The sequence below is a fragment of the Chamaea fasciata genome, unplaced genomic scaffold, assembly GCF_029207755.1.
Source record: "Chamaea fasciata isolate MVZ Bird 193981 ecotype frontalis unplaced genomic scaffold, bChaFas1.0.hap1 SCAF_7, whole genome shotgun sequence".
Lineage (NCBI taxonomy): Eukaryota > Metazoa > Chordata > Aves > Passeriformes > Sylviidae > Chamaea > Chamaea fasciata.
In genome coordinates, this window is record NW_027094092.1 from 54,234,730 (window position 1) to 54,260,323 (window position 25,594).

At 43.2% G+C, this 25,594-nt stretch overlaps 1 protein-coding gene across 1 annotated transcript; it reads right to left on the reverse strand.

Annotated features, from left to right (window-relative positions):
- Window positions 1-5,972: 5,972 nt before the first annotated feature.
- Window positions 5,973-13,983, reverse strand: TMEM179 (transmembrane protein 179). The gene is made up of 4 exons (XM_066186932.1): window positions 13,641-13,983; window positions 9,549-9,686; window positions 7,926-8,004; window positions 5,973-6,980 (listed from the first exon to the last, which is right to left on the reverse strand). The coding sequence occupies exons 1-4, from the start codon at window positions 13,940-13,942 to the stop codon at window positions 6,801-6,803; spliced, it is 699 nt and encodes a 232-aa protein (XP_066043029.1). The 5' UTR covers window positions 13,943-13,983; the 3' UTR covers window positions 5,973-6,800.
- Window positions 13,984-25,594: the final 11,611 nt, after the last annotated feature.

A 25,594-nucleotide genomic window follows, 5' to 3' on the forward strand; every position in this document is an offset into this window, starting at 1 on the left:
AGAGATGTGAGAACTGAGGCCAAATCAGCTTGATAGCAATAAAATCCTCCCTGAGGTTTGCAGGAACGTTTTTGCAGATGAAAAGATCCAGGGGGAAGGGATTTCACTGGATCTGTTGGGATTTTTTGTTATTGTCATTTTGTTTTGTTTATAAATATTCAAAAACCTCTCGGGAGTGTACTTCAGATCGCAACATATTGATTTGTCAGTTGTGTAGCTTGGGCTGTTTTAATCAGAGAGTGTTTGACCAGAATTGCTCTGACACCCTCAGTCTGCACTGGCTGTGGACCCCAATGCAGTGGTCCCCCCAGAATGATGCTGTTCAGCACAGAACCTCTCAGCATCATTGAGCAAAGGGACTGCCTGCGGCTCTCAAAAACTGCAGTTTAATAAGGAGGTTGCAAGTACCTTATGAAGTCAAATGCTGGACCCTGTTCCAATAACCACAGTTGAAAATGTTGCATCAGCCTAGAAAGTGGAATGGATTAACTGATGAAATCCAGATCCCGTGTGTTCCAGAAAGATGTGCTGTGTTTCAGACACAAACTGTTGTGTTCAGTGTTAATAGGGAAAAATAATTCTCTCTGCCGCAGGAGAGATGTGGTGAGGAGCTCTGGGCAGTGTAATGTGGGATTCCATGACAGTTTTCAAACATTTCCATGCCTTAAAATCTATGTTTTAACATAGCACTCATGCAACTCCACCAGGTTCCTGGAGAGACTGCTGGCACCAGCCTTGAAAACCTCCCAGAGCAACACATCACCCAGATCGGGCCTGGCTTATGTAACAGGAAGGGTTCAATGTCACAATCCAGAGAGGCTGAATGAGAACAGGGAAAATCCCTGACTGCTTTTCTTATTTTTTGACAAAATTTGCCACAGAGACTTCAATTTTTCTTACATTCATAAATACTCTTAAGAGCCTGTACACACAGTGGAGTCAAATTTGCCCCAATCTGGAGGGAAACAAAGGGAAAATAAGGAGGACATGAAGAGTAGTTTAGTCTCAGGACGGTTAACTCACTTGTGTGAGAAATCACCCAAGATACGAACAGTACTTGCAAATCATCATTCTCACCTCCTGGCAGGCTGTCTCAACCCTCACTTTACAACACAGGCAAGTGGAAAGGGGGAACAAAACTTTCTCACATTGGGTTTCCACCATATACAAATAATTCCAGCTATTTCAGTGAGCAGCTCTTGCTTCCAAGTAGTTTATCTCCTTGATAAACACCAGAACCACCACACTAAATCACTGTTATTTAGGAATTTCAAGACAAGTAGAAGAGCTCCAGCAGCTTTTTGAGGGGGATTTGAGGGGGATCAAGGACAAGCTTTCATGTCTAGCAAATTGCAGTTGTTGGCTTTTTATTTTGGTGAGAAAAAATAAATTGAAAAATCCCAAACCAAAATGAAATCATTATTTGACCAATGCAAAGGGCTATTCACACAGCACTTCTCAGGTACTTATGCCCACTTTTTAGCAATGAGGATTTTAAAGGAAGCTAATAAGCATTAAATCCTAAATCCTTTAGCTGTCTATGGAAATGGGATTTAGACTCTCACATGGATTCAGATTTTTTTCTTTATGTGCAATAACAGTTCAAGCAGTTATGGTAGCTATGAGAGGTAGAGAATTTCAAGCACTCAGGTGAATACATTCCTGTTAATCTATGTTTGCAATAGCAGTTCAATTACACTCTTTGGCATGAACAAAAAAGCTAAAGAGGAAGCATGGCTATGTTGATACTCTTCCCAACAACAGGATGAAAAGACACTATTCATTAAAAACCTGCACTGAAATAAGCAGTATTTGCTATATCTTGAGTAAATTCTATTCCAACCTCTCAGAAACAAATGTAAATTTTTCTGAGAGAGTGAAATTCCCTTCTACATCAGGAGAGCATCAAAGTTCTGTCTTCTATGCAGTTCTTAACTTCATAAATCACTGAGTTGAATTTTGTCATTTTAAAAAAATCCATAAAAAAGAACATTTAGGTGCGTATCTGTGAGTACTAAAATAGAACTCAGGATAGTTTTCCTCCTTCTTATGGAGATAAAAAATAGAAACATGTACTTCAAGGCACTAGTGCCATGAACAGAAATGGTTCTGAAACAATTTCTGTGCTTATGAAGTTACATTTTGTCACTGTAGGTAAAACCTCCCTCTCTTCCCAGGTTGCCTAACCAGAAGGAAAGGACATTTGTGACCTCCAAAGCAAACATTCCAAGAGATAACAATGGGTTTCCATCAGCAAAGGAAATGGTCTGAGGCCCAGATTTAGGATCTGGACACAGCCAGGATGCTCACTTGCTCAAGGATACTCAGGCCATTGATATAGAAGGAAAAGAAACAAAAGTTTTCTCATGATCCAGATTGGTTTTTCACAAAATATTGTCAGTCTTTCCAGTATAATATACTGTCTGGATTTTCGTTAAAGTTATAATTCAAATGGAAAAAGTGATTTAACATGCAAAATGTTTGGGAAGGCTTTGGAGAAGGGCCATGACAAAACCCACCTACACCCAATACCAGGTTTGTGTGCAGCATGACTGTAAAGTGCGAGTTCCTCTTCCTTGCAACTCTGCTTCCATCCTGAACACTACATAGGTTAAATCAGCACTGCTCCATACTGGGGAGTGAAGGCCTTGAAGGGAAACCTAACTCTGCTCCTAACTGGAGTAATTTAGACTACCAGCAGGACATTTCTCGGATAAAGGGGAGGAATTAAAACACCTGCAAACCTGCATTAGAAACTCATCTCAGCCTTTGGAGGGGCTGTGCATTGGCCAGTGCTTTCCTACTCTGCCCACATCAAATCCACCTCTGGGTACCATAACCATTGTCATTGCACAAGTCCCAGTGCTAAGTAAAAGGAAGGGTAGAAATGTAAGACTTTCAAACAACTACTCCAGCCAAAGTTGCCTGTTAAGAGAAGAGCCTGTATCCACATCACAGAAGAGCAGTGGAACTATTTCTGGCATTTATCTGTGTAAACTGTACATACACAGAGAATGCTTTCATGACAAGTTCTGTACACTCAGTCATCCATCACTGGTTATTATAACACCTCATTTTTAAGGGACCATAGAAAGGCTGCTATAGCACAAATGTGTCCTTCAGTTTTTACAGTAAATCATCATGTTCTTATTTTTGTGATTCTCACTGAAATTTCCCAGCTGAAAGATGCCTCATGAGTTAGTGGTATAAGATGTTTGGAGTGTGAATGCACTCATGAGGAAGTCCTGTTCCAAAAGATGGCTGCAATTCTTTCTCCATTATAAAAAATGGTAATAAACAGCATTGATCTAAAAGCTCAGATGACACTTGTCAGCTTAGATTCTTCTAACTCAGTGAGGACTAACGACAGGGAATTGGTGGGGAATTTTACCACAGATGGTAGCCAGAGAATATATTCAGTACAACAGAATAATAGTGTGGCAACAGCCCAGTTTCTCCCCTTCCACCATGTGACAATAAATAAATACAAGTATAAGTACCACACAGTGTTCTAGTTCTCTGACTACAACTCTTGCTAGAGTGTTCCCAGAAGTCTGCATTTGGACATGACAAAATAAAGGCATTGAAATGTCACAGAAATGCAACATTTGACTCAGCCCCACAACGTGCTGGTTGGCAACGGATGACTGAAAGCAGATGTCGGATATGTACAGAAGAGAGAAGTGCATGAGAGAGAGCATAGGTGGGTATGTATGTGTGCATAAATTATACCACAACTCTAACACAATTTCAGCTTCGTATCACCAGCTTGGCCTGAGTGCCCAAGCTTTAGGAGAAGAGGTTGCAGAAAATTCATTGCAAATAAAAACCACCAAGCATGTCTAATAACTGGGAGTTGCAGGATACCTTCCTCCCCTTGGATGAGCCAAAGAACTTCTCACTACATGCTCTGCCCTCTGACTCACAGAGGGGCTTCCATCAAAAGCAGCTTTGATTTTAAGCCCCACTGATGCTTGCAAGGGGGTACCAACTTCACCCCCCCGGTCAAAGGAGGGAAGTTGTGAAATACAGACTGAGATTCACATGGGACTCATAGAAGAGCTTCAGCCTCTTTTTATTTTGCATGGCAGCTCCAAATCCAGGACCAGTGTTTGCCTCTTCTCATGGAAGTGGAAAGGAGGAAAAAGACCTTGAGACAGGAAAGGTAGAAGAGAGCAGGAGCTCCAAGACAGCCTCACCCATGAGCAGCATCCTCTCCTTCAGAACCAGAGACAAGATTTGGGCCCTGGTACCTCAAAGCAAGAACCACAAGAAGACACTTGTTGTCTTCTGCCTCGTGGTTCTTCAAACCCTCAGGCAACACCAGGAACAATGGTCCCAAGCCACAAATTACTTCAGCCTAAGCCTGATTTGGCATATACAATAAAATATATTATACAAAGCAGCAGCATGGTTCCACACAAGGAGTAAGGCATGCACTGAAGTAATTTGTGGGAAGAGACATCACTGCTGAGTGAAAGTGAGACTGCCTTTCACAGATAGAGAAACAGGGCAAACGTAGGAAACAGGCCCAAGCTCTTTTTCAGGGTACGAAGAAGATCATTCCTTGGCAATAGACTCTGGTACTTTCAAGAGTATCTCCTACTAGAGACAGAGTAATTTAGGTTGAAAAAGACCTCTTGGATCATCCAGTCAAACTATTAACATGGCACTGCAAAGGCCACCACTAAACTATGTCCCTTTGTGCCACATCTACGCTTCTTCTAAATACACCCAGGGATGGTGACTCCATCACTTCCCTGGGCAGCCTGTTCCAGTGCTGGACAGTCCTTTCAATTAAGAGATTTTTCTTAATATCCAAACTACTAGACAAAAAGAACAAAAAAAAAAAAAAAAAGGCACTCTGACAGTCCTGATAGCTGAATTTTAAATAGGTATTAATTAACTTGATCTCTGATTCCCTCTCCAGTAGTCCTCCTCTGATGACAACTCCCAACTACAAAAAAAGCCACTGGTGCAAATCTTTCAAAGGAATTGAATTCTCTTGTGGGCAGCAATCATGCTGAAGAACAAGACCTTTCTACAGAGAACTGTGGCCAGCTGGGGTTATAAGCAATGTTCACAGGGCTGGCTCACTGCTTAGAGCCCGTGGAGGGCTTTTTCCCTAAACCTATGAGAACATTTTGGCAGTTAAATACAATGTCAGATTTTATGCCCTAAAATGCTTAATGATTGAGGGATTTGTCATGACATCAAGTTCTGTTCCAATGAAATGCTTAAGCTGGTACTTAACTAAGCATCAGAGAGTCCCCAGAAGACAACAGTAAATCTGCATGGTTGTGCTAACCCCAGGCTTGAGCTCTGTCGTGGTAAAAGCCTGCTGCTGTCTTCTCTCCCCTCATTCTGATTTACCAGGTCATATAATCCTGTGTGGTTTGCACTTCTGCCGCCATAAATTCAGTCTCAACTCAAACACAGGTACCACAGGCAGTGTCACTGTAGTCCCAAAAAAATCTTCAGTACAAACTTAGTTGTTTGCTTAAGTTTTCTGCTGATTTGGGGTCTCCTGTGTAATGTCTACCTGGGGATAAATGCTTAATTCTAGTACAATTTTACTTCTCTGCCATGCAAATCCCACACTCCTCTGAGTGATTCTTCTCAATTATCAGAACTACCTCTGATCTCAACAATCCACCTGACTTGTTAAAGCACTGGCCAAGCAAAACTGAAAGCAACAACACAGTCACCAGTGAGCTTTGTGTAAATAGCAATTCTTTCTTTTCACAGCAAAATTCATCTGCCCTGGAACTCCTGCCCATGAGTGGGGAGAATGGACCCATTCAGCACTGAACTACCTATAAAATAACTCAGCTGTTTGAACTCCTTGCTATGTTTATATATAGAAACCTACAATGCAAATGCTTACAGTAATTTTGCATATCCTATATGAAATAAATATCACAAATAAATTCTAATATTCAAACCAGAATAGCATACCATGTTAGGGACCAAGTTACATTTATAAATGCACAAGCATTAATACTATCTATTCAGCTTAATTTCTTAGTATGCAAGCTTCAGCAATTGCTAGCTACACTTCACTTCAGGAGTCATAATAAAAGCTGGTCATGCCAAAATCTAAGAAGAAACAAAACCACAGAAGTCCTCCATCATCCTTCCATATTATACACAGTTTTGGACAGGTGCTGTAATAACATACGGGTTTCATGGAATTCATTAACACTGTCCAATATTAAATATCAAGTCTGGAACACAGGTCTCTATGTTCTAAATAAAATCAGAGCAGGAGCAACATGTTTGTCAGCACTGCATCCAAACACAGCGAAAGCAGAGACAGCAGGATCCTGCACCCAAACCAGAGCTGCAACTTCCCAGGATAGAGAGAACAGGGGCAGTTTCCCTGGGAAAAGGGAGGAGAGGGAAAGAGGAGGGACTGAATGCAGCTCCAGTTGGTTGAAGAATAGTTTGAAGAAATAGCCTGGATGCTGTAGCCTGGTCTTGCCAGCTCAGTCCTCAAAAATGTCCCAAAAGCCAGTGATGGCACGTAGGAGCTCTGCTGACAAGGGCAGGTTACAAATTTTGCCTGCACAGCACAGAAAGTTGGCTGTGCCATAGGCACATAGGGCATGGCAGTTCATTCTCTTTAACCTAATATCAGTATCTCTGCCAACAGTTTCTCATGGGGGAAGTGAGTGATTCACAATTACATTTCATTTCAGGAAAAGAAAAGATCTCACACACTCAATACCCTGACTCAACTTCAGCTCACACTACTGAATAATAAAATCTAGACCCTGCCCTGTAAATCTGCTTACACTTTAGATCATGCCACTTTTGTCATCTTGCAAAGAGGATCGTGAAGGGGATCTTCCTAGCAACAGCTCCTTCTCATGGATCAAGCTGTCTAGCAGGTCCTCCTGTCTGTAGTTGTGATAAACCTTCAGGAAAGCCAGAATGGTGATTGCCAGCCAAGTCAGCCAGGCAGCCCAGAGACCAAACTAGAGAAGGAAAGAAACCATAAAGAGGTCAGTACAGTGTTGTAAAAACGAAGTCAGCTGTCCAGGTGATTATGAAAACCTGAGCTGGACCCCATGGAGACCCCATGGAGTCATGCCAAGCTAAATTCAGGGAGGTCCTGGGTTCTTCATATAAAGGAGTTACTTTTTTGGCATATTTCTTTCCTAAATGCAAATGTGGCTGAGCTGGACATCTAGATGCCAATGTTGGCAGCAAAGACACAAAATTGGCTCATGCCCAAGAGGCAAGGGTTACCTTCAAGGAATGCTCCAGACAGGCTAATGCCTCTTTCCATGTGAGACAATATAAGCATCTGTAAGGGTGCCGCCCTGCATGGATGGGACTCTGGTCCCTGCAAAATTAGTATGTGCTCATGTCTCAATGCTCACTGACTGATCATTGACTTGAGCTAGAATATTCAAAAGAAAGGTCTGACAGCCTTAGAGGTTCAATTCTCATGTATCCATCAGAAAACAGCCCTATCTGAATGAATAAATCTTTGATTATTTTCAATGGTCTGACATTTATATAGCTTTGGTGATCTCAGTCAAACTCAAGGAAAGCAAAACTAGGAACCCCACGGTACGGTGCAGGTCAGAAATTATTTTGAACAGTAATGAAGAGATCCAGGACACCAGAGTGCTGCAACTTTTACAGACCTCATCCTTTGCATAAACAATGAGTTTTATGTCATGATTTAGAAGATCAGTGGTAGGGTGAGGCTTTGATATATCTGTATTCAAAAGTGTCCATTTTGAATTTAAAATGCAAATGTGCCCATCAATATCGTTCTGATTCAGCACTTACTGAAGCCAGTGTAAACATTCCCATTGATTTCTGAGAATGGTAGCTCAGGTCCAGCGATCCCAGGTCAATAAGCAAATGGCAAATGAACAGGAATAGAACCATGACGTAGTCTGACCTACCTGTGCAATAGCAAATTGGTCATAGAAAGCAGAGTTTTCCAAGTTCAGCTCAAGATCTATATCCTGCAATTCTTCACAGCTACCCAGAAAGGCATTTGGAAGGGAAAAACAAAAGAAGAAAATTACTTAAGAGATTCCAGGTAAACCAAATATAAAATGAAACATCATATTAAATGTACTTTTAACAGTCACAATGGCACATTCTATCAAAGGATATTTAAGTTATTGCAATCATCAGGCTGCTTGCTGATCTCCTCTAAAACTAAGATAAAAAATATGTTCTTTTACCAAAAAAAATTAAAAAAAAAAAGGTGCAGTTATGTAAGTGATAATACAAATCCTCCATAAGTGGAATCTTTATTATGAACACAGCATTCTTAAACCCCTCTTTCCCACTGCCCCCTCTCCTCCCACAGATTTGCCCCTGGCATTACCCCAGGTTGGTTGTTTTACCCCTCAATGAAACAAAGTGTATGATCCTCTGTTACCTTTTGACTTCATCAGGGAAAGCCTCAGAAGAAGGAATTGTGTTTTTGTTTCGGACGCTCCAGCAAGGAGACGATACTCTGATGGTAAGATAGGGGCTGCCTACAGATTTTACAAATAACTTGGACCATTATTGGTGTGAAAAAAATCCCAGGATTTTGAGGTTGTCATTCTATCTCTTGGTTGATTTCTGCAGCCTCTTCTCTCTCCTTTTCAGTGCTGTCGGTCATCTTGGGTTCTTACCCGAATATTCGATTAGATGGTTTTTGTAATCGAATTTTTAACCGAATATTCGAGTAATTCGATTAATCGTTGCAGCCCTAAACAGAACATTCACTATGGCATTTTACAACATATGACAATGTGCAACACAAATGTATGCTTTAAGTAGTACATTTATTTAATATCATATGACATAAAATGTCACATTTTCCTCTCTCCTCATCATTATTTTTTTTGATAGGAGCAAATCTTCCTCAACTTATCATGTTTCCTATAAGGAGCATAAGCATTGTGGGATACAGTGGAGCATTTTAGGAGCTGTACATTTTGTGACTGTAACAAAGCATCAGCCATCTGTACTTTGCACTTACAAAGTGTTTTTCATTCTGTGGCTCTCAGGGCATCCACAGCATCACTACAAGGCAAGGAACTCCAAATTTTTTGTCTGATGATGACTTGTGGCACAGGCAGGATAAGAGACTTGCCCGGTGTCACACAGTGGGTTGGGGGTAGAACCAGGATTGCAAGCCAGGATCCCTGACGCCCAGCCCTCTGCCCTGCTCACAAGGCCACACTCCCCCCATCTACAGAAAAACTCCAAATCAAGCATTCCTTTGGAAATAAAAAATTCTAACATAATGGGTTTGGTTTGCCTATGATCATGATTCAGAGAACACAAAATACGACAGAAACACACTTTTCTTTGTGGGCTTCTAAATAAACAAACAAAAAGAAGTTTGATTTGCTTTTTTTTTTCTTTTGTTCCACACGAAAAAACTCTGGATTTTCATATTACAGGTGCCTTGTCCCCCTTGCTCACCTTGCGTGTAATAACTACACTTAGTAACACCACAGTTCAATTGTGCCTATATGAAAAAAAAATAAAAGGAATACAGTGTATTCTCCAATACTAACCTATTTGGCATGCTTCCTTTTTCGGTAATTGCATCACACCACATGTTAAATCCTACACTCACTATAGTGCTGGCAATAAATGTGATGAACACCACAAAGGCGCTGATCAGCAGATTCAGGAAGGCGTAAAAGAAAGAGCTGTAATAAAAGGGAAGAAAAATGTAACTCATAAACAGCTGAAACACAACATCAGCAGTCCCTGTAAGCAGCACAGAGTGGGCACAAAGATATCAGTTTCCCTTTGAAACACATCTTTAATTAAGAACACCTAGTACATAGAAACACTATGGACTTGATTTTGAATCACATTACCTTCACTTGCAAATGCTTTTGATTTTGATTTCTTTTTTAACCATAAGAAGATGTGGCTTTATATAATAAGTGGTGATTGTTCATACACAATGTGGCTTTCATTAGCTGTAAAGATGAAAATCACCATTGTTAAAATAAATGTCATTAGCTCAAATTATGTAGTAACTGGAGCTAAAATTATTTCATGACTAAAGTGATAATTGGGGCAAAAATTGCCTGAGAGAGGGAAACCAAAAATAAAAACACAGTACTGATAGCTATAATCATTTTAAGCAATGTAACACAAGGTACTGCCATCATAGGACACGAATCTCAGTTTTATGGGCAATTTGCAGAGCAGGCCAGCTTCTCCTGGGATTTCTGTGGCTTTGGTGTCAGTATGCAATGTCTGCCTGCTGAATATCAATTTACCTCAGTCCCATTAAGTCTGCCCAACCAGGGCCTGCCCTCAGCACGTGCTGTGTTTGGGGTGGGATGAGACAGGATGCTACAGATTTCCCTTCAGGCCATGGAATCATTCACTCATTTTCCAGCCTCACTCTTTAACTCCTCATCTGAATTCTTGCTGGGAAAGTTTCTAATCCTAGTCATCTGGCAAAGCCCTTCTCTACTTGAAACTGCTCTAAGTGGCTGTTTAGAATAGGACACCTTGGAATGTCATACTATGCAAAAACTGGACATCTGCTCCAGGTTGGAGAAAGACTGGCAGCTTCAGAAGGCAGGTCATCCTATTCAGAGTGTCTGGTGAAGATGAGTATGACAAATTTCTCACCAGTGCCACTCATTGTGCTGGTGATAGAAGGAATCTACTCACCCCAGAGAGGAAAAAAAAAAAAAAAGAAAAAACAAACAAAAAAACAAACAAACAAACAAACAAACAACTAAACCACCTCAGTCTCTTCTTTTACCTGGTTGCTCATTAAATGAAAAGCCAAGAGGCTTTTTAAATGAGTATTTGAGTCCTGGAAGGTTCTGGGCTGGACAATCCTAATTTCTACAGGTTATATATGATACATTTGTGACCTCAGGAGAAGTTTAAAATGAGATGAAGCAATTATCAGCAGAGTTAGGATGCTTGCTCCTGGGCTGATGTGGCTTTAGAGGTGCTGTCTAGGCTCTCTCTAAAGTGACAGTTGTCCCATCCCAAGACTGACAGAAAAGAAGTGAAGTAAACCACCTTCAAGAAGTGTCCCTATAGAGTGCAGTGGGTGCTGGATGCCAGGACACCTGACTTACGGATGAACAATAAGCTGAATCCTGCTCTGGTTTAGCTGGGCTTGGTGAAGTAGATCAGCTCACCTCTGCTGTGTGCTGGGGTCACCCATACAGAGAGAGCTGCTATGAGCATGCCAGATTTCTGCATGTTCTCTGCCCTGACTTCACACCTAGCCTGGATTTCATCCCAAGTGTTCCTAAAGTCAGACCATATCCTCTGTGTGCACCTTGGATGGTGTGCTGGCCTGAGAGGCAGAAAAGACTTGAGCTCTTCACAGAATAAAACATACTTGGCCCCAGAATTAATAACAGCTCTAGAAAAGGAGCAGTTACCAGAACTATTCAGCAGGTCCTGGCAGCCCAGGATCTCCAGTTCTCCCTCTATTTCCTACCCTGCAGAAAAAGAGGCTCCATGATCCAGGACCTGACCTTCCACTGACAAAATAGGGCTCAGCCTTGCACTTGATTTGCATCTGGCAAGACTAACCATCACAGATGCCAGAGCATCCTGATAGAAAACTGCTTATTTGGCTCTCTAGCTCACCTCTAGTTTTTCCTCCTTAGATTAGAACTTCAACCTATGCACTGCAGATTGAGTGAATGACCTCTAATGATAAATGTTTATGCCCAAAGTTGCTTTGCAATCCTAGCAATGAAGTATCTGAGTTATACCTCTACCCTTCAGATGAGCTGAAGAGCCCCAGGATGCCGAGGCAAGGCGTGCTGAGACCATTTTAAGAAGGTTTTTAAACAGTTATAACTCTCTGTCAGCAATCATTCAAAGCCATTGCACACAAAAGATGCAAAGGGTGCTAACTAACCCTGACTGCCTCGGCTGGCTCACCCTGGAACTGGCCCAGTAGCAGTGATCCTCCTCAACAGGATCATCAGTTATGACATTCTGGTTCTTCCTCAACTACCTCTAATCAGAACAGACAACTATCATGGATGGTGAGGAGCTCACATTTATCTCTCCAGACAAACAGAAATGTTTTTGCGCTCGTCTGAACCTTTAACAAATGGCTGTCTAAAATCAGGACAGTGTGAGCCCTGCCTGCTTTGCATAAAGTGGCTGATGTGGTACAGGACAGACTTTCCTTCTTTCCAAGAACCTGCTGTTCCCAAGCATGTGCCCTCCTGAGATCTTCTGTGGTTATCTCATCACCCCAACTTGCTCCATCTTTGCTCCCCATCACCCCACAGCCTTCTGCCTCTCTTCTCTGCAGCAACTATGAACAGTGTTTTACAACTCCCAAAGGAGCCTGGAAGCAACTTCTAAAGGGACACTTTTGAGGGGCCCGCCCAACAGTTTTGAAATTAATAGGCGCTTTTGGAAGCAGGCCAAACATCTAATCCAAATGTCACCATTACAGGGTTTTTACTGCTGGTTTCTTCTAAAAAATTAGCTAGCTCTGAACTGCAAAGCATTGAGATTCAATTAACCCTCTACAGATATTGGATCACCTGAGGAAGCTGAATTCAAAGATGTTAAGATGTATGTGGTTGTATTTAGTGTAAAGTAAGTTCTAATATGGAATAAGTTTCTGGTCCACACTTACTACAGCATGTTGGTGTATTAGGCAGATTGAGAGTGGTTGGAAAGAGCCAGAGAGACGACACTGCTACCCAGCCTCCAGGATTACCAAGCCCAGATGTAACAGCCCCTTACTCAAGAAATCTCAAGCCCAAATAGAACTGGACAGGAGTGATTTACCCTTGGCATTCCTAAACCATGGGAAAAATATTTTTCCTGGTTTAGACAGGCATCAGTGCACTGTCCAGCCCTGTAGCACCCAGAGGCTGGGTTACCTGCACCAGGGTCTCTGCCCTCTCAGGCCACCAGAGAGGCAAGCACAGAACATCACAGTGCTCCTGAGCAGCTGCCTTGCCCACCAAGCCTCTCCCTACACCTGCTGGGTTGGGATGCCCCCTGGCTTGTCTGAGCACAGGAACCAGCTGTCAGTGCTGCCCTGAGCTGCTGCAGGGAGCGCTCAGCACTGCTCTCATGTCGTAACCAAGCAATGGTTGTTGTCTGCAGTAGCTGCCATGTACACTACAAAAGCAGCATAAAAAACAGAGGGGAGTCACCAGCTTCACCCTTCTGCCCCCCCAGGACCAACCATGTTGTTTCAAGGTTTGTCACACACCCAGTGCACACCTGGGGAAGGCCTTTGGCACGGATGTGTAGTGGGACCATGGTCAAGAGGCACCTGTGAGCCCCAGCCTCCAGCATCACCCCACAGCCCCCAAACCCTTTAGTTCCCACTGCAGCTGAGAGGCCACACGCTGCAGCAAGGCTGCCAAAGGGCAGTGGGTGCAGGGCAGTGGATCTGACCCCCCACCCCAAACCTCTGCACGGGAGCATCCTCTGAAGAGGGCCCTGGACACAGCTGGGGGAGTGCATGGTGTGTGTGCAGACAGACACGGGCAATACAACACCTCTCCCCAAGCCCCTCTGGGGGAGCAGGATGACCTGGATGGTGCAAAGCCCGGCGCTTCACCCCCACACTGCTCCCAGGAGTCCCAGCCTGGGGGAGGGATGGGCTCATCCCCAGGGATACTTACTCCTCGTGCCCTTTGCAGAGGAAGAAGAGGGTCCTCCAGGCCTGCACTGTGGCCAGCAGCAGGGAGAGGAGCCCGGTGAAGATGCTAAAGCGGCAGGCAGCCTCAGGGCCCCACTCCTGCACCGTGAAGCGCTGCCGCTCCACCGTCAGGTTGGCGTTGAGCCACATGCCCTCGGTGAAGAGCAGGCACCGGCCGTGGAAGTCGTTGCCATTCTCGGAGAGTGGCACCACCACGATGAAGCTGAAGAGAAAGGCCAGGAAATAGCAGATGCACTGAGCGAAGAGGAAATTGCTGAGCGCCATGTCCGCGGCTCTGCGCAGGCAGAGGGAGGGAAGGAGGGAGGGGTGGGGAGAGGGATGCAGGAGGAGGGATGCAGGAGGGACGGATGCAGGAGGGAGGGAGAGAGGGATGCAGGAAGGAGGGATGCAGGAGGGAGGGATGCAGGAGCGAGAGACGCAGGGGGAGCGATGTGAGGTGGGACGTGGGGAGGATAGAGGGATGGAGGCAGGCAGGCAGGTTGCAGCAGTAGGCGGTGGGGAGAGATGGGAGGGAGGGAGGATGCGCAGTGCAATGCAATGCAATGCAATGCAGGGCCGTCCGATGCCTCCCCTGGACACGGCTGCTCCCTCTCCCGCAGCCCGAGCTGCTCCTAAGAATGGCTTCAGGGCTTGTAGGGGAAGAGGGGAGCGGAGAAAGGAAGAGCTGCTGTGGGGTATCCCTCTCCGGCAAAATCTGCCTGCTACTACGCCCTGGCGCCTAGGGGGTTAAATCAACCCGTGTGTCTCCAGCAGGGCTGGGGACCGCCAGTGGGGGATCCCCCTAATGACACAGGACACCGATGTCACCCCTGTTGATGGCCATTAAACACACACACACAAATACCCCAAACCAGCAAACTGGCTTCATCCTATCTGCTGGATCCCAGGAAATTTTGACCCAAGTTTCTAAAAATCTGTCCACCAGCCTCAGACAGTGGCAATAATAGACAAGAGTGCACAGCCACTCCGGTGCCTACAGACGCAGTGGTTCTGCTCCTAGCCCAGGTGGTCACACCCCTACCATGACATTGCAAGTGGACCAAAGGCTCACCAGACGTGGACTAACTTTTCTTGAGCATTGTCGTTTAGGGGCTGCCTGGGGGTGAGATCTGCTCCCTTATCCCCTGGTTGGCAGGTGGGACAGGGCTGAAGGAAAATAACCTTAAGCAATCTCCTGCCGGACGGCAAGCTGAGAACAGACCAGCACAGCAACGGGACATGCATGGCAGGAACAGATGGCATTTTATTCCCGAGGGTGAGCATCCACCCTGCTCTGCACTGCCAGTGAGCAGCTCCCTGCCCCACACCGTGCTTGGGAAGACATCAGAGCACCCCTCTGCAGCAGGGCCCAAAACTGCAAGGCCAGGATGCCAGAAAGCAAAAGGCATCAGAGTGAGGAATGTGAGTAGTGTTCAGATAACTCTGGCACAAAAATCCAAATTAAACTGACCTCAAGTCATAGTTTCCCTCACAATCCCAATTTCATTTATCCATCTCAGCATGAATCCTCTCTCCAGCACAAGACACCGCAATTAATGTCCAGTTCCAGGTAGAGTAATTTCCTAATCTAATTTCCTAACCACATCCAGTCTCAGATCAGCTGCAGGTCTCAAATCACTTCTTAATCCCAGGGCTGTTTACAGTCATTTTATCGCTGTGCCACTTCCCAGGCAGTGTTTAGAGAAGCAGATGAGGGACAGGGACCCCAAAAGTAGTGCACATGGGAATTCAGGCTGACATTTCCATTGGGCAACCAAACAATTATTTTTCTATGCTGTTAAGAGGTTACAGATACAGTCCTGAGGAAGGCACTCTGGAGATTCTCAGAGAAGACATTAATTCAGCTTCATTGCAAAACATTCGTAATGCATATTATCTTGAAATCTCACTCTAGCTGTTGCAAGCGAAGAATTTCTTGAATAAAAACTTTAGTCAGTATAAATGAAATATGTCAGACCAGTTTCCTGATCCTTACCCAGCTCTGATCATCAAAAATTGTATTTCAGTTTTGTAAAGATGCGTTATAGAGCACTGACCTGACCCTGTGGGGAGAGATGTGTGCTCCTAACAGAAAAGCTTTTGCCAATATTTCAGTCTATTGGTAAGGAGGAAAGTTTATTGCTCTTAACCTTGCTTCCAAGAAGTGCTTGGTTCCCAAAGGGTTTTGTCCTTTGCCTGTAAAGAAATCAGACCTGGACTGAGGCAAAAAACTCTTTTCTTTGAAATGTGACACATGAGATTTGCCAGATAATGTTTTCTGAACACAACTTAGGAGGTCAGCACCAACATTAAAGGCCAGTTATCGCTCACATTGGAGCCCAGAGAAGGGGCCAGCAGGTGCCAAGGGCGCTTTGCCTCGGGCAAGCCCAGTTCTCAGATCTTACCAGCAGCAACCACAGGGCTCTGCTGCACGGGGGTTTCTGCAGAGGTGAATGTGGGGGTCACTTGTGGTGCAGGTAAAGTTGTCTTTGCTGATGAACTAACTCAAGCAAGCATTTGCTGGAGAGTTTCAGAAAACACAGCCAGGCATCTACAAATGTGAGCAGACATGTAAAACAGCTGCACTTAGCAGGCTGACAGCTACTGCAGCACAGGACTTGGTCTTAAGCAGTGACCACACACTGGAGTGAGCAAAGGGATAGAAATAAAACCTGTCAGCCATCACTCTGGCAGCTGCCTGGATCTCTCATACTCTTCTCTCATGTAAATCCTAAAAAAAAATCCTGCTAGGCTAGAATTGGTCTCAGGAACATGGAGTTGCGTCAGTGGAGTAAATCTGATAGGCTTACTTTTCTCAGTGTGGTGAAACTGAGGGAGAAAGGCAAGGTGAATGATGATTCATTCATTCTCTTATCACAGGGAAGGGAGGACATTGTATATCTAGACCAGGCAGAAACTCTGAAACAGAGGAAAAGATGCACATTTTCTCACTGCACAAAACTGTTCTGTGGCACACATCATGAGACACTGCAGAGGCCAAAAATAAATGCTGGTGCCAAAAGATATCAGATAAATTAATGGTAAAAAGAAGTCCATAAGGACCTGAGAAATGCAGACCTGGGGAAGAAACCTTCAGCTCAGGAAGTCCCTCACAGCAAGTTGGAGGGGCTTTCCCTGAAAGCAATTTAGTGTGGAGTCACTAAATGACCCCTCTACATCTCCAGAATCCTCTATTCTTCCCTAAACCAAGCACCTGCTCCTGGCAGGCCTTGGAGATGGGATCCCCAGGGAGACAACCCTTTGTTCTGCCCCCCTTTGGCCGTTTCAGGTTCTCAGTACAACAGCTGGCAGCAGCAGCCTGGTGTCTCAGCTTTCCATCCAAGTGGGGAGAGCTGTCCCTCCAAAGCATCCCCCATGCCTTGGCTTCTGTGAATGTCCTTAGGAGGGAATTACCCCGGAGCAGACACATGGAGGAAGCCAGTGGGGCAGTTGCTGCAGCTGCAGAGCACTGAGAGAAGAAATGGATATGTGATGAGAGGAGGCTGCACATTCCCCCAGCTCTGGTGGTGCCACCACAAGAAGAAGAGTTCAGAGGTGTTCCTGCTGCAGCCCCACCATAAACAGCATCACCCTGACCACGGCATCCCTTGTCACCACAGCACAGAGAGGTCTCACCTGCTCCAGAGCACCCACCCAGGCCTGCTGCACAGGAACTGAACCCCCAAGAGGACCATGTCCTGATATTGGGGCTGAGTTTGGCTTGCTTAGCATCAGGGAGGGTGAAGTTCAAAGTCTGTAAATTTTATTTCTCTGGGAAAAAAAAAGAGAAGCCACAAAAATAAAACACGATGCACAGCCAACTGCCGTGGCACCTCAGTGATAAGCAGAAAACCAACCAGGATAAATCAAGATTAGATATACCATATTTGCCTGTATTCCCTTCAGCCCCATATCTCCTTCTAGCTGCCTGGCTAATCCTCTGTAGATCAAGTAACACGTATGAGTTGGGCTGATGTGGAATGACTGATGGGGGCTGTGTTTTTGGCTGTGCTGCTCCATGCTCCCTCTCAAGTCATTACTTATGCCATCTGACATGAGCAGTGCTCTCAAGTTGATATTTGTGAGGTATGTGATGAATTTCCTCTCCTCCTGATAGCTCATTAGGACGTGTTTTATTATGAGAAAAATTGCTGAGGAATTAATTATTCAGGCAAAAACATTTTTGAGAGCAGTTTTATTTGTTTTTATATTTATTCTGCTTTGGATATATCATTTCTGTGGTCCAAGAAGAATAGCAGCAGCATGTCTAGAAGGTGGCTATCACCTTGCTACTGTAATGCACTGCTTATTTCTGGAGAGAAGCACAGAGTCACAGCAGAAGGATGCCCAGGGAGCAATATGTCTGTATTCTGGGCAGGCCAAATGGCTGCTTTTGAGCCAGTCCTTTAGTCACTCAAAGGCAACTTCTCCCTGATTTACTTTAGCTCAAACATTTGCCTCAGCCCATTTTACCAAATGGTTTAGCAAATGTAGTTTGCCCCAGGCTTTGGAGTCTATTTTATTCAGACTCCGCTCTATTTTATTCGGGCTCTCTGGTCTATTTTATTATTATATTAATCCCTTGTTGTTGTTGTTGTTATTATTCCAAAAGTCTTGACCTATGGTATTTGTCCTCTGAAACTAATGGAAAGGACCCAGGCATGTCACATATCATCTTATGATTGTTGATGTAAACAACACTTTTTGGGAGAGGTTTCTCATGTTAATCACTGTATTTAAGGATGTCTTTGCCACTAGTTCAGAAGGATTATAGACAAAGTACCAAACTGTCAGCCACCTGTCACATCTGCATTTCTTCACAGCTAACACCACGTCCTGAATCCCTCAGGGCATCTCATCTGGGAACATGCTGACATTTTGCCTTTTATTTTTTTAGAGGTATCTCCCTTCTGCTAGGAAAGCTGTCTGGGCTGTGAGGAGGTTATGAGCAGAGAGAGTGCCATGCTGGCAGACGTTAATGGAGTAGTTACAAGGAAGCAACTGAATATCGTTAATGTGTCCAGATAGAACAACCTCTCTATTTTGATAGTCAAGGAAAAACAAACATATTCGAACTTACTCACATTCTGAACTGAACAAGCGCAGGCTGTGGCTAAGATATAAATTTTAAAGTAACATAAAATAGTAGTAGTAGTAGTAGTAGTAGTAGTAGTAGTAGTAGTAGTAGTAGTAATAATAATAATAATAATAATAATAATAATAATAATAATAATAATGTGCTTGAGATTTTCAGAGCACCGTTAACAAAAATCTCTGAGTGACTTGTGTATGTCAGACCCCACAGCACCTTACAGCCCCTAAGAGCTGTAACAGCTGGGAGGAATGTGGTCCCAAAACGGCACATGAGTTTGTCAGCTGCCTCTGCTGTCCTCTATGAAGGATTATAGAGGTAATGACAAGGGTAGGAAAAACTCTAGTAAGGTTCTGATCCCAGGTTCTGCACAGGTGAAGAGTGCGTGGAAAAAACAGGCTTCAGGAGTGAATGTGTATTTTCTTCTGGCACCAGGGAGTTGTTAGAAAAGCATGGGAGAGTTGGAGACAGCTTAAAAGAATAAAAGGAATGAAAGGGAGGGAAAAAAAATGACAGAAGAGAGATCAGCAAATTAGGAACCACAGTGTCCAAGCAATCAAAACCCAGCCTGAGGGTAAATACAACTCTGCCCCACTTCAGATTAAATGGGGTCATTACATATGACATCAATACCTTACATCTGCAGCTTAACCTGTGACTGCCAAGGACTGCAATACCACCACATCCACACGTCAAGCAGTCACTGAGGTCTCGTGTATCTGAACAGCCCTGTGCCTGCTTAAAGCTCTTCAGAGCCTGTGCCTTCTGTACCTGCAGACATTCACACCCAAAAGCTCCCATGTGCTGCAGCAGAATTTGTTACAGTGCTCTGCTTGTTTTGAAGTGCTCTTTTTAACCTGTACAATCACTGGAAGGCATTCCTGCCCTTGGTAAAAGGGCTCTGCTGTGCCTCTTTCTGGTGTCCCTGAGGCATGAAGGACGCTGAGCAGAATGGGCAGGCGAGGCTGTGCTGCACTGCACCATCCCCCCCGGACCAGGTAGATGTTTCCAAATAAAGAAAAGGGGTTTCAGTTTCACCCCGACTTTAAAGGAAAAAGCACCAGAACTTCCCGTTCTTCCCTCATGGCAATCGGCCTAATGCCAGGACAAAGGCACCTGTTGGTCCCTGTAGCTGCTCTTCTGAAATGGAGCCAGTTTCTATTGGGCAGCAAGCCAAAACCCCTCCTAAAAACATTCAGTATTCAAGACGGAGCACAGCTGCTCAGTGCTTTTTGGAGCGTGTTAGCAAGGTGTGAGGGTTTCCCTGCACTTGAGCACAGCTTCTGTTTTGTTTCTGTATCATTTGTTATTTTCTCTTTTATTAAAACCTTTGCATTACAAAACACACCTGAAGAGTCATCTCACAGATATTATTCTAAGCCATTCTGAGAAGTGCTGGACACCATCAGAGTGTACTGAACCCTTGTAGAGCTAAGAACATCTGGCACGATGAGAATTTCTATAAGGCTGTGCCTCACCAGCCATGTGGCAACAAAATCCCTTGGGTTGTCCCCGCTCCCCTCTCACACCGCTCACAGAAAAGTGTGTTTAACCGGTGTGTTTAACTCTCACGGCATGCAGAAGTCTAGGAGCAATTTTAAGGCAGACCGCCAAGCTGTTTTATCCTGAGACTTTTACTTATGATGAAAACCTTGCAGAGGGTAATCTGGCCCCAGAGTCTGATGTAGGGGATGCCCAGCACTTGTGGCACTGCTACTCCAACTCTGAACCTATTCAAAATGATGTTCAGGTTTTTGTGTTTTTTCTGAAGATTATTGAAACAATTCCCAGCCCTAATACGACTTGGAAAATGAACTTCGGCCTTTGCTGATTTGGTTTGCTTTGTAAACTCATTTTTGTGTGCAACAACTAATTTGTATCCTAAGATGGAGACATTTCCTTGGGAAATTTTCAAGGTCAATAATTAAGGATCTGTCACACAGACAGCAGAAAAGAAAAAAAAAAAAAAAAAAAAACCTCTCTAAATCACATCATGGTTTTAAATGACCTATTGTGATTAAAAAGGATTTAGGGTTCAGGGGAAGACATATCACGGAGTACCTCTGCTGTTCATTCTAATAAAACGAGGTTGGATCACCTTTTGTGAGGGGAAAAGGCATCTCAAACCCTTATCCAAGCAACTGTGTGCTACGAATCAGCATTCCTCGAGTAGTTCCATCACTGCTGCACAGCTTTATAGCAAAGGAGGCTCTGACCCACCTGGCTTCACCAGTTCCTGTTGCACTCACAGAGGCACACACTGAGAGTAGCCGACGGGGAGCGTGCCAATTAATAACGTGGAGTTGCTTTATGTGTGACATATTGTACCATGCACTGATTTTTAATCTGCTCACACTAGCATTTGTCATGCAGGGTGAAAGTCTGCTGTGAGAAATAGCCTCTTCATTTTCCCTGACAACTATTAACACTGAGCCAGTCTTCAGTGCTCGTGCCGCCGGCAACTGCTCCTGCCAAAAATAAATGCAAAGACTGAGGAGAGAGACGTTTTGCAAAATTAAACTCTGTCTCAAAAGTGAATAAATCAGGACAGAAGCACATCCTTAATTCCTGGAGACAAGAAGAACTTTGTGGTGACTGTTTACTTCTGATGAGGCGGCAAGCAAAAAACCCAAAACATTAAGATGTGACTACTGGTTGTGGATGGGGCAATGCAGCTGTAATGGGGGAAACTAGATTTAAACTGAATCTGGAGTCGTACCTAAAGGGTAAAGTACAAGTACACAATCATGTCACAGCCCACACTCAGCATCCTAAAGACTGAGTCCCATCCTAAAGACTGAAGTCTCAACTTCAGTCCCACCACCAAAGTGCTCTTTAGGCACTTTTTTTTTTTTTTTAAAGACCCCCAGATCATCATATTCCTGTCTTGGTGCAGTTTGCAACTCAGCAGATGAAACCACATAATCCAGGTGGTTTCGCAGAGATCAATTTCCATATTTCTGCCCAAGCCTGAAGTACCTGCCAGCTACCTACACAGCCTGGCCACAGCTTTCCTGCTCATGGCTGCAGCACATGGATCAGTTGCTGTCACTGGATTTAGTTATTGTTATTTATTTATTTAGAAAATTGGATAAATCTATTTGTTTTGCAAACAATAAACCAAATTAATGGGCTTTCTGAAGGTCAGAGGATTCTAAATTTCTCGTGTCATTAGTGCTTTCTTATCATTAGCCTCCCTTGTAATGTTACGAGGCATTTGCAAAATGTGGTCCCACTGAGGCTATAGAAACATTAAAGATTCAGGTATTTATTCCCCTTCTCATTAGGGTATTTTTTTGTCTGTAATGTACAGAATGATGTGGTGGACTTTTAGTTTAAAGGTCTGTACAGGGAGGAAAACACCCACTGGTTGGGTAAATCCTGAGCACCCCAGATGTTGCTGCATGGCTGAAACACAGCTGTATTAGGGGTCAATATTGCCAAAGGCCTCAGAGGTTCTGTAGGACTCTAGAAAAAAAAATAAGAAAAAGAAAAATAAGAGGAAGAGGAATAAATAGAAGAAAAAAACAGAAAAAGAAGAAAAAAGGGTTAAATAAAAAGAGAGTAAACCAATGATGAGTAACTCAAAGATTCACATGAGATCTCAAAATTAACTACTTTGTAGGTTCAAACAGAGATCCCACGTTACGTGAGGGGCACATGCAATTCACACTGATCAAAGCAGAGCTTTGAATACCTGACATGGGAGATGAAATATAAATATGTGATTTGTGAAGTAAAAAGACAACACCAACAATAATGAGACATCAAAATAGATCTGAATGTCACACTCCTGGGTGCAACCATAATGATACCTTCTCTTGTGACAGAGATGAAAAGGTAAAGAATACAAGATCATTATTGTAACAATTACTTTAATAAGCAAGCAAAACTGGGATTTAGTGGGGGGCTTTGCTGTTTGTTGTCATATTTGGTATTCATTTTCCTTGTGATTGTTCAATGACTGATAAATAATGCCTTTTATTAAAATGCACAGTATGGGGAAGGTTTACAGAGGTGCCCTGTGATGTTTGGATGTTTCACTTGCACTGCCTCTAAACAGGAACAGGCAGAATTTTGACATTTCACTGCCTGTACTCTGAACTTGCCATAACCAGGACAAATTTAGCAAATATTTCCATTTGAGAGTCCCCTGCTAGGACCTACTATCCAGGACATGTTTTTACATGGCTTGCAGAGCAGGGGCAGCCTGTGTCCAGCCTGCTTGGCAGGGAGATTCATGAACATCTGCATCCTCTGCTGCTGTGTCTTAATGCTTACCCTTCCAGAATGGGCAACTGAACAACCTCCAAAAATAACCCCTTGCAGAAAACTCAGACTGAGAACATAAAAATGCAACGCTCCAAATACCAGTAACCTTGGCCCAAGAGATTTCTCTCCTTCGAAAGCTACCAAGCACAGCACAACCCAGTTTCTGTGGGAACTCCCATCCCTACCTCTCCCCAAATGTGCATGTCATAGGAGATGTGATAAAATAGTGAAGGAAACTAAACAAACAGAGCAACCGTTAGTGACAGAGCTGCAGGAGGTCTAAATAAATCACTTAACATCAATTTCTCCTGCTGCAAAGGCCAGAAATGTCCATTGACAACAGCTGGCTGAACTCACTGGGCTGCTCTTTTCCTGTCCAATTCCCAAGTAAATTTTTGTTGCCTGTAAAATTACTTGCTGTAAATATGGAATTTGTCTCTTAATTAGGAAGCTTCTTCATTCTGGAGAAAACTCCATATAAATGTGAAATATTTTTATTAACATTTAATGGAGAATTGAGTGTGATATTGACACTAGGAAATGGACTGTATTATTTCCATACTGCAATATGCAAATACAATCATTGTTATTGCAGATTAGGAGACTGAATTTGCTAATGCTTTTTAATAATGCTTATTATATTTCTCTGACAAAAATACCCATTAAAATACCACTTAAAGAGCATGAAGACTGCAGACATTTGAAATTAATTCTGGCTTTGGTTTTTTTTTTTAGAAAGCAAGTTTTAAAAACTCAAATCTGCATTTTTCTGTTTTTACAAATAGCCCACCGAATCAATATTTCAGGACAGTGAATCAATATTTCAGAACATTGTGATGTAAAAAAAAAAAAATTGGTCTATTAAAATCTTTTTATTAGCGTGTCAATTGCAGTGCACAAAATTTGCACATATGGGTAAAGAAATTGTTTCCTGAAAATGTGCAAATTGCTACTTCACTGAATCTAAATGAAGTGCTAATTGCTCTTTGCAAACAATATTTATGCAAATTATGCCCTACCATTACATTGCAGAGTGGAGTTTACATTTACATTTGATGCATTTTTTTCTCCATCCATTTGACAGTCCCTGGACAACAGGACTTGGGATATTACTCACTTTTTTTTCAAGACATTTTATGGAGACATGAATGGGTGAAGAATGGGAAAGGACCTGCAGGCAGTAATATATCATGACCTAGAGGGGCAGAAGATCTAAATCTGTTCTGTTATTCTGGTTCATCATTCACTAAGCAAAGTATTTGCAATAAATTATTTATATCAATTTGCCTTTTATTCTGCTTGCCTTTTGACCTATGATACATTTGGAAATTCTCTACAAAAGTAAGTTAAATAAAAATGTCTGCTCTCTAAAATAGGAAATAACTTAAAGTAGCTGATGCTACCAGATCAAACATTGAGTTCAAGGAGATATGTTTGATCATGGGGGGTTTATTGGTGTTAACTTGGTTTTAATAACCTTTGGGGGTTTTTTCCCTCTTAATAGATCTCATTAATTTGGAGAAGTCAACACACCTTGTCTATAATTTCCCAGTCATAAGCAAGATGAGCCTTGAATCAGTTGAAGAACATCTGTTTTGTAACATTCGTGAACATCTATTGAAATTTTTCACTTTGAAACCTTTAAAATACCCTATACCCTCATTAATAATTTATTTCCTGAGGTCAAAATCTCCTACAGTTGGTATTATTAGTTTTCCCACCACATTCATAGAATCATAGAACAGTTTGGGTTGGGAAATATCTCTAAATTTATGAAGCCCAACCATTAACTCAGCACTGCCAAACCCCTCCTTGGGTTCAGATTAGCCTTTCATAGTTAATTTCCTAAAATTTTTCCTCTGCTCTAAAGCCTTCCAATGATCTTAACAATGTTTAAGCCATTAACCTTTTTGGTTTCTCACACGCACCCGGTCACTTCTCCCACTCAGGAGAGAATGGAAACAGGAAACTTCTCCCTTTTTCAGAGAGCTTTCCATGATGGGTTGGTTCCTTGAATTTCCCTTGAATACTGTGTCTCTATTGCTGGTAGAGTGAGGCTGTGGAATACAGCTCTTTTCAGACACACATAAAACTTCTTCCCTCAGCCTTAGAGATTGCTTCTCTGTCTCCAGAGCTATGCAGCCCTCAGGTGCATTCCAGGGAAATTCTCAAACATTCCTCAAATTTAGCCACAGTTCAGCAACTGGAATTTCTTAGGACTTGGGCACATAACTAAATTTCTCTGTCTCAGTGAGTTGCCTCACCAAGCTAAGCTGCAGCAGCCACATCTGTCTAAACCCTTGAAATGCTTTAATTCAAATTTCCTTGAGAGTGCTTTAAGCTAATGGGTTTTATATCCAACACATCTCCCTCCTTTTTCCTGGTGTCCTCATTACCAACACTGAATGCAAACTCCTGCACCATCACCTGCACCTGGGACCCCAGGTAGATGCTCACGTCTTAAACACTGACTTGGCTTCAATTTTCCCCAGACAGCAACACTCTGCCTTCAGTGAGTCAGACTCTGTTTATGATCACATTTTTAATTACTCCAGGGAACATATGTTAATACT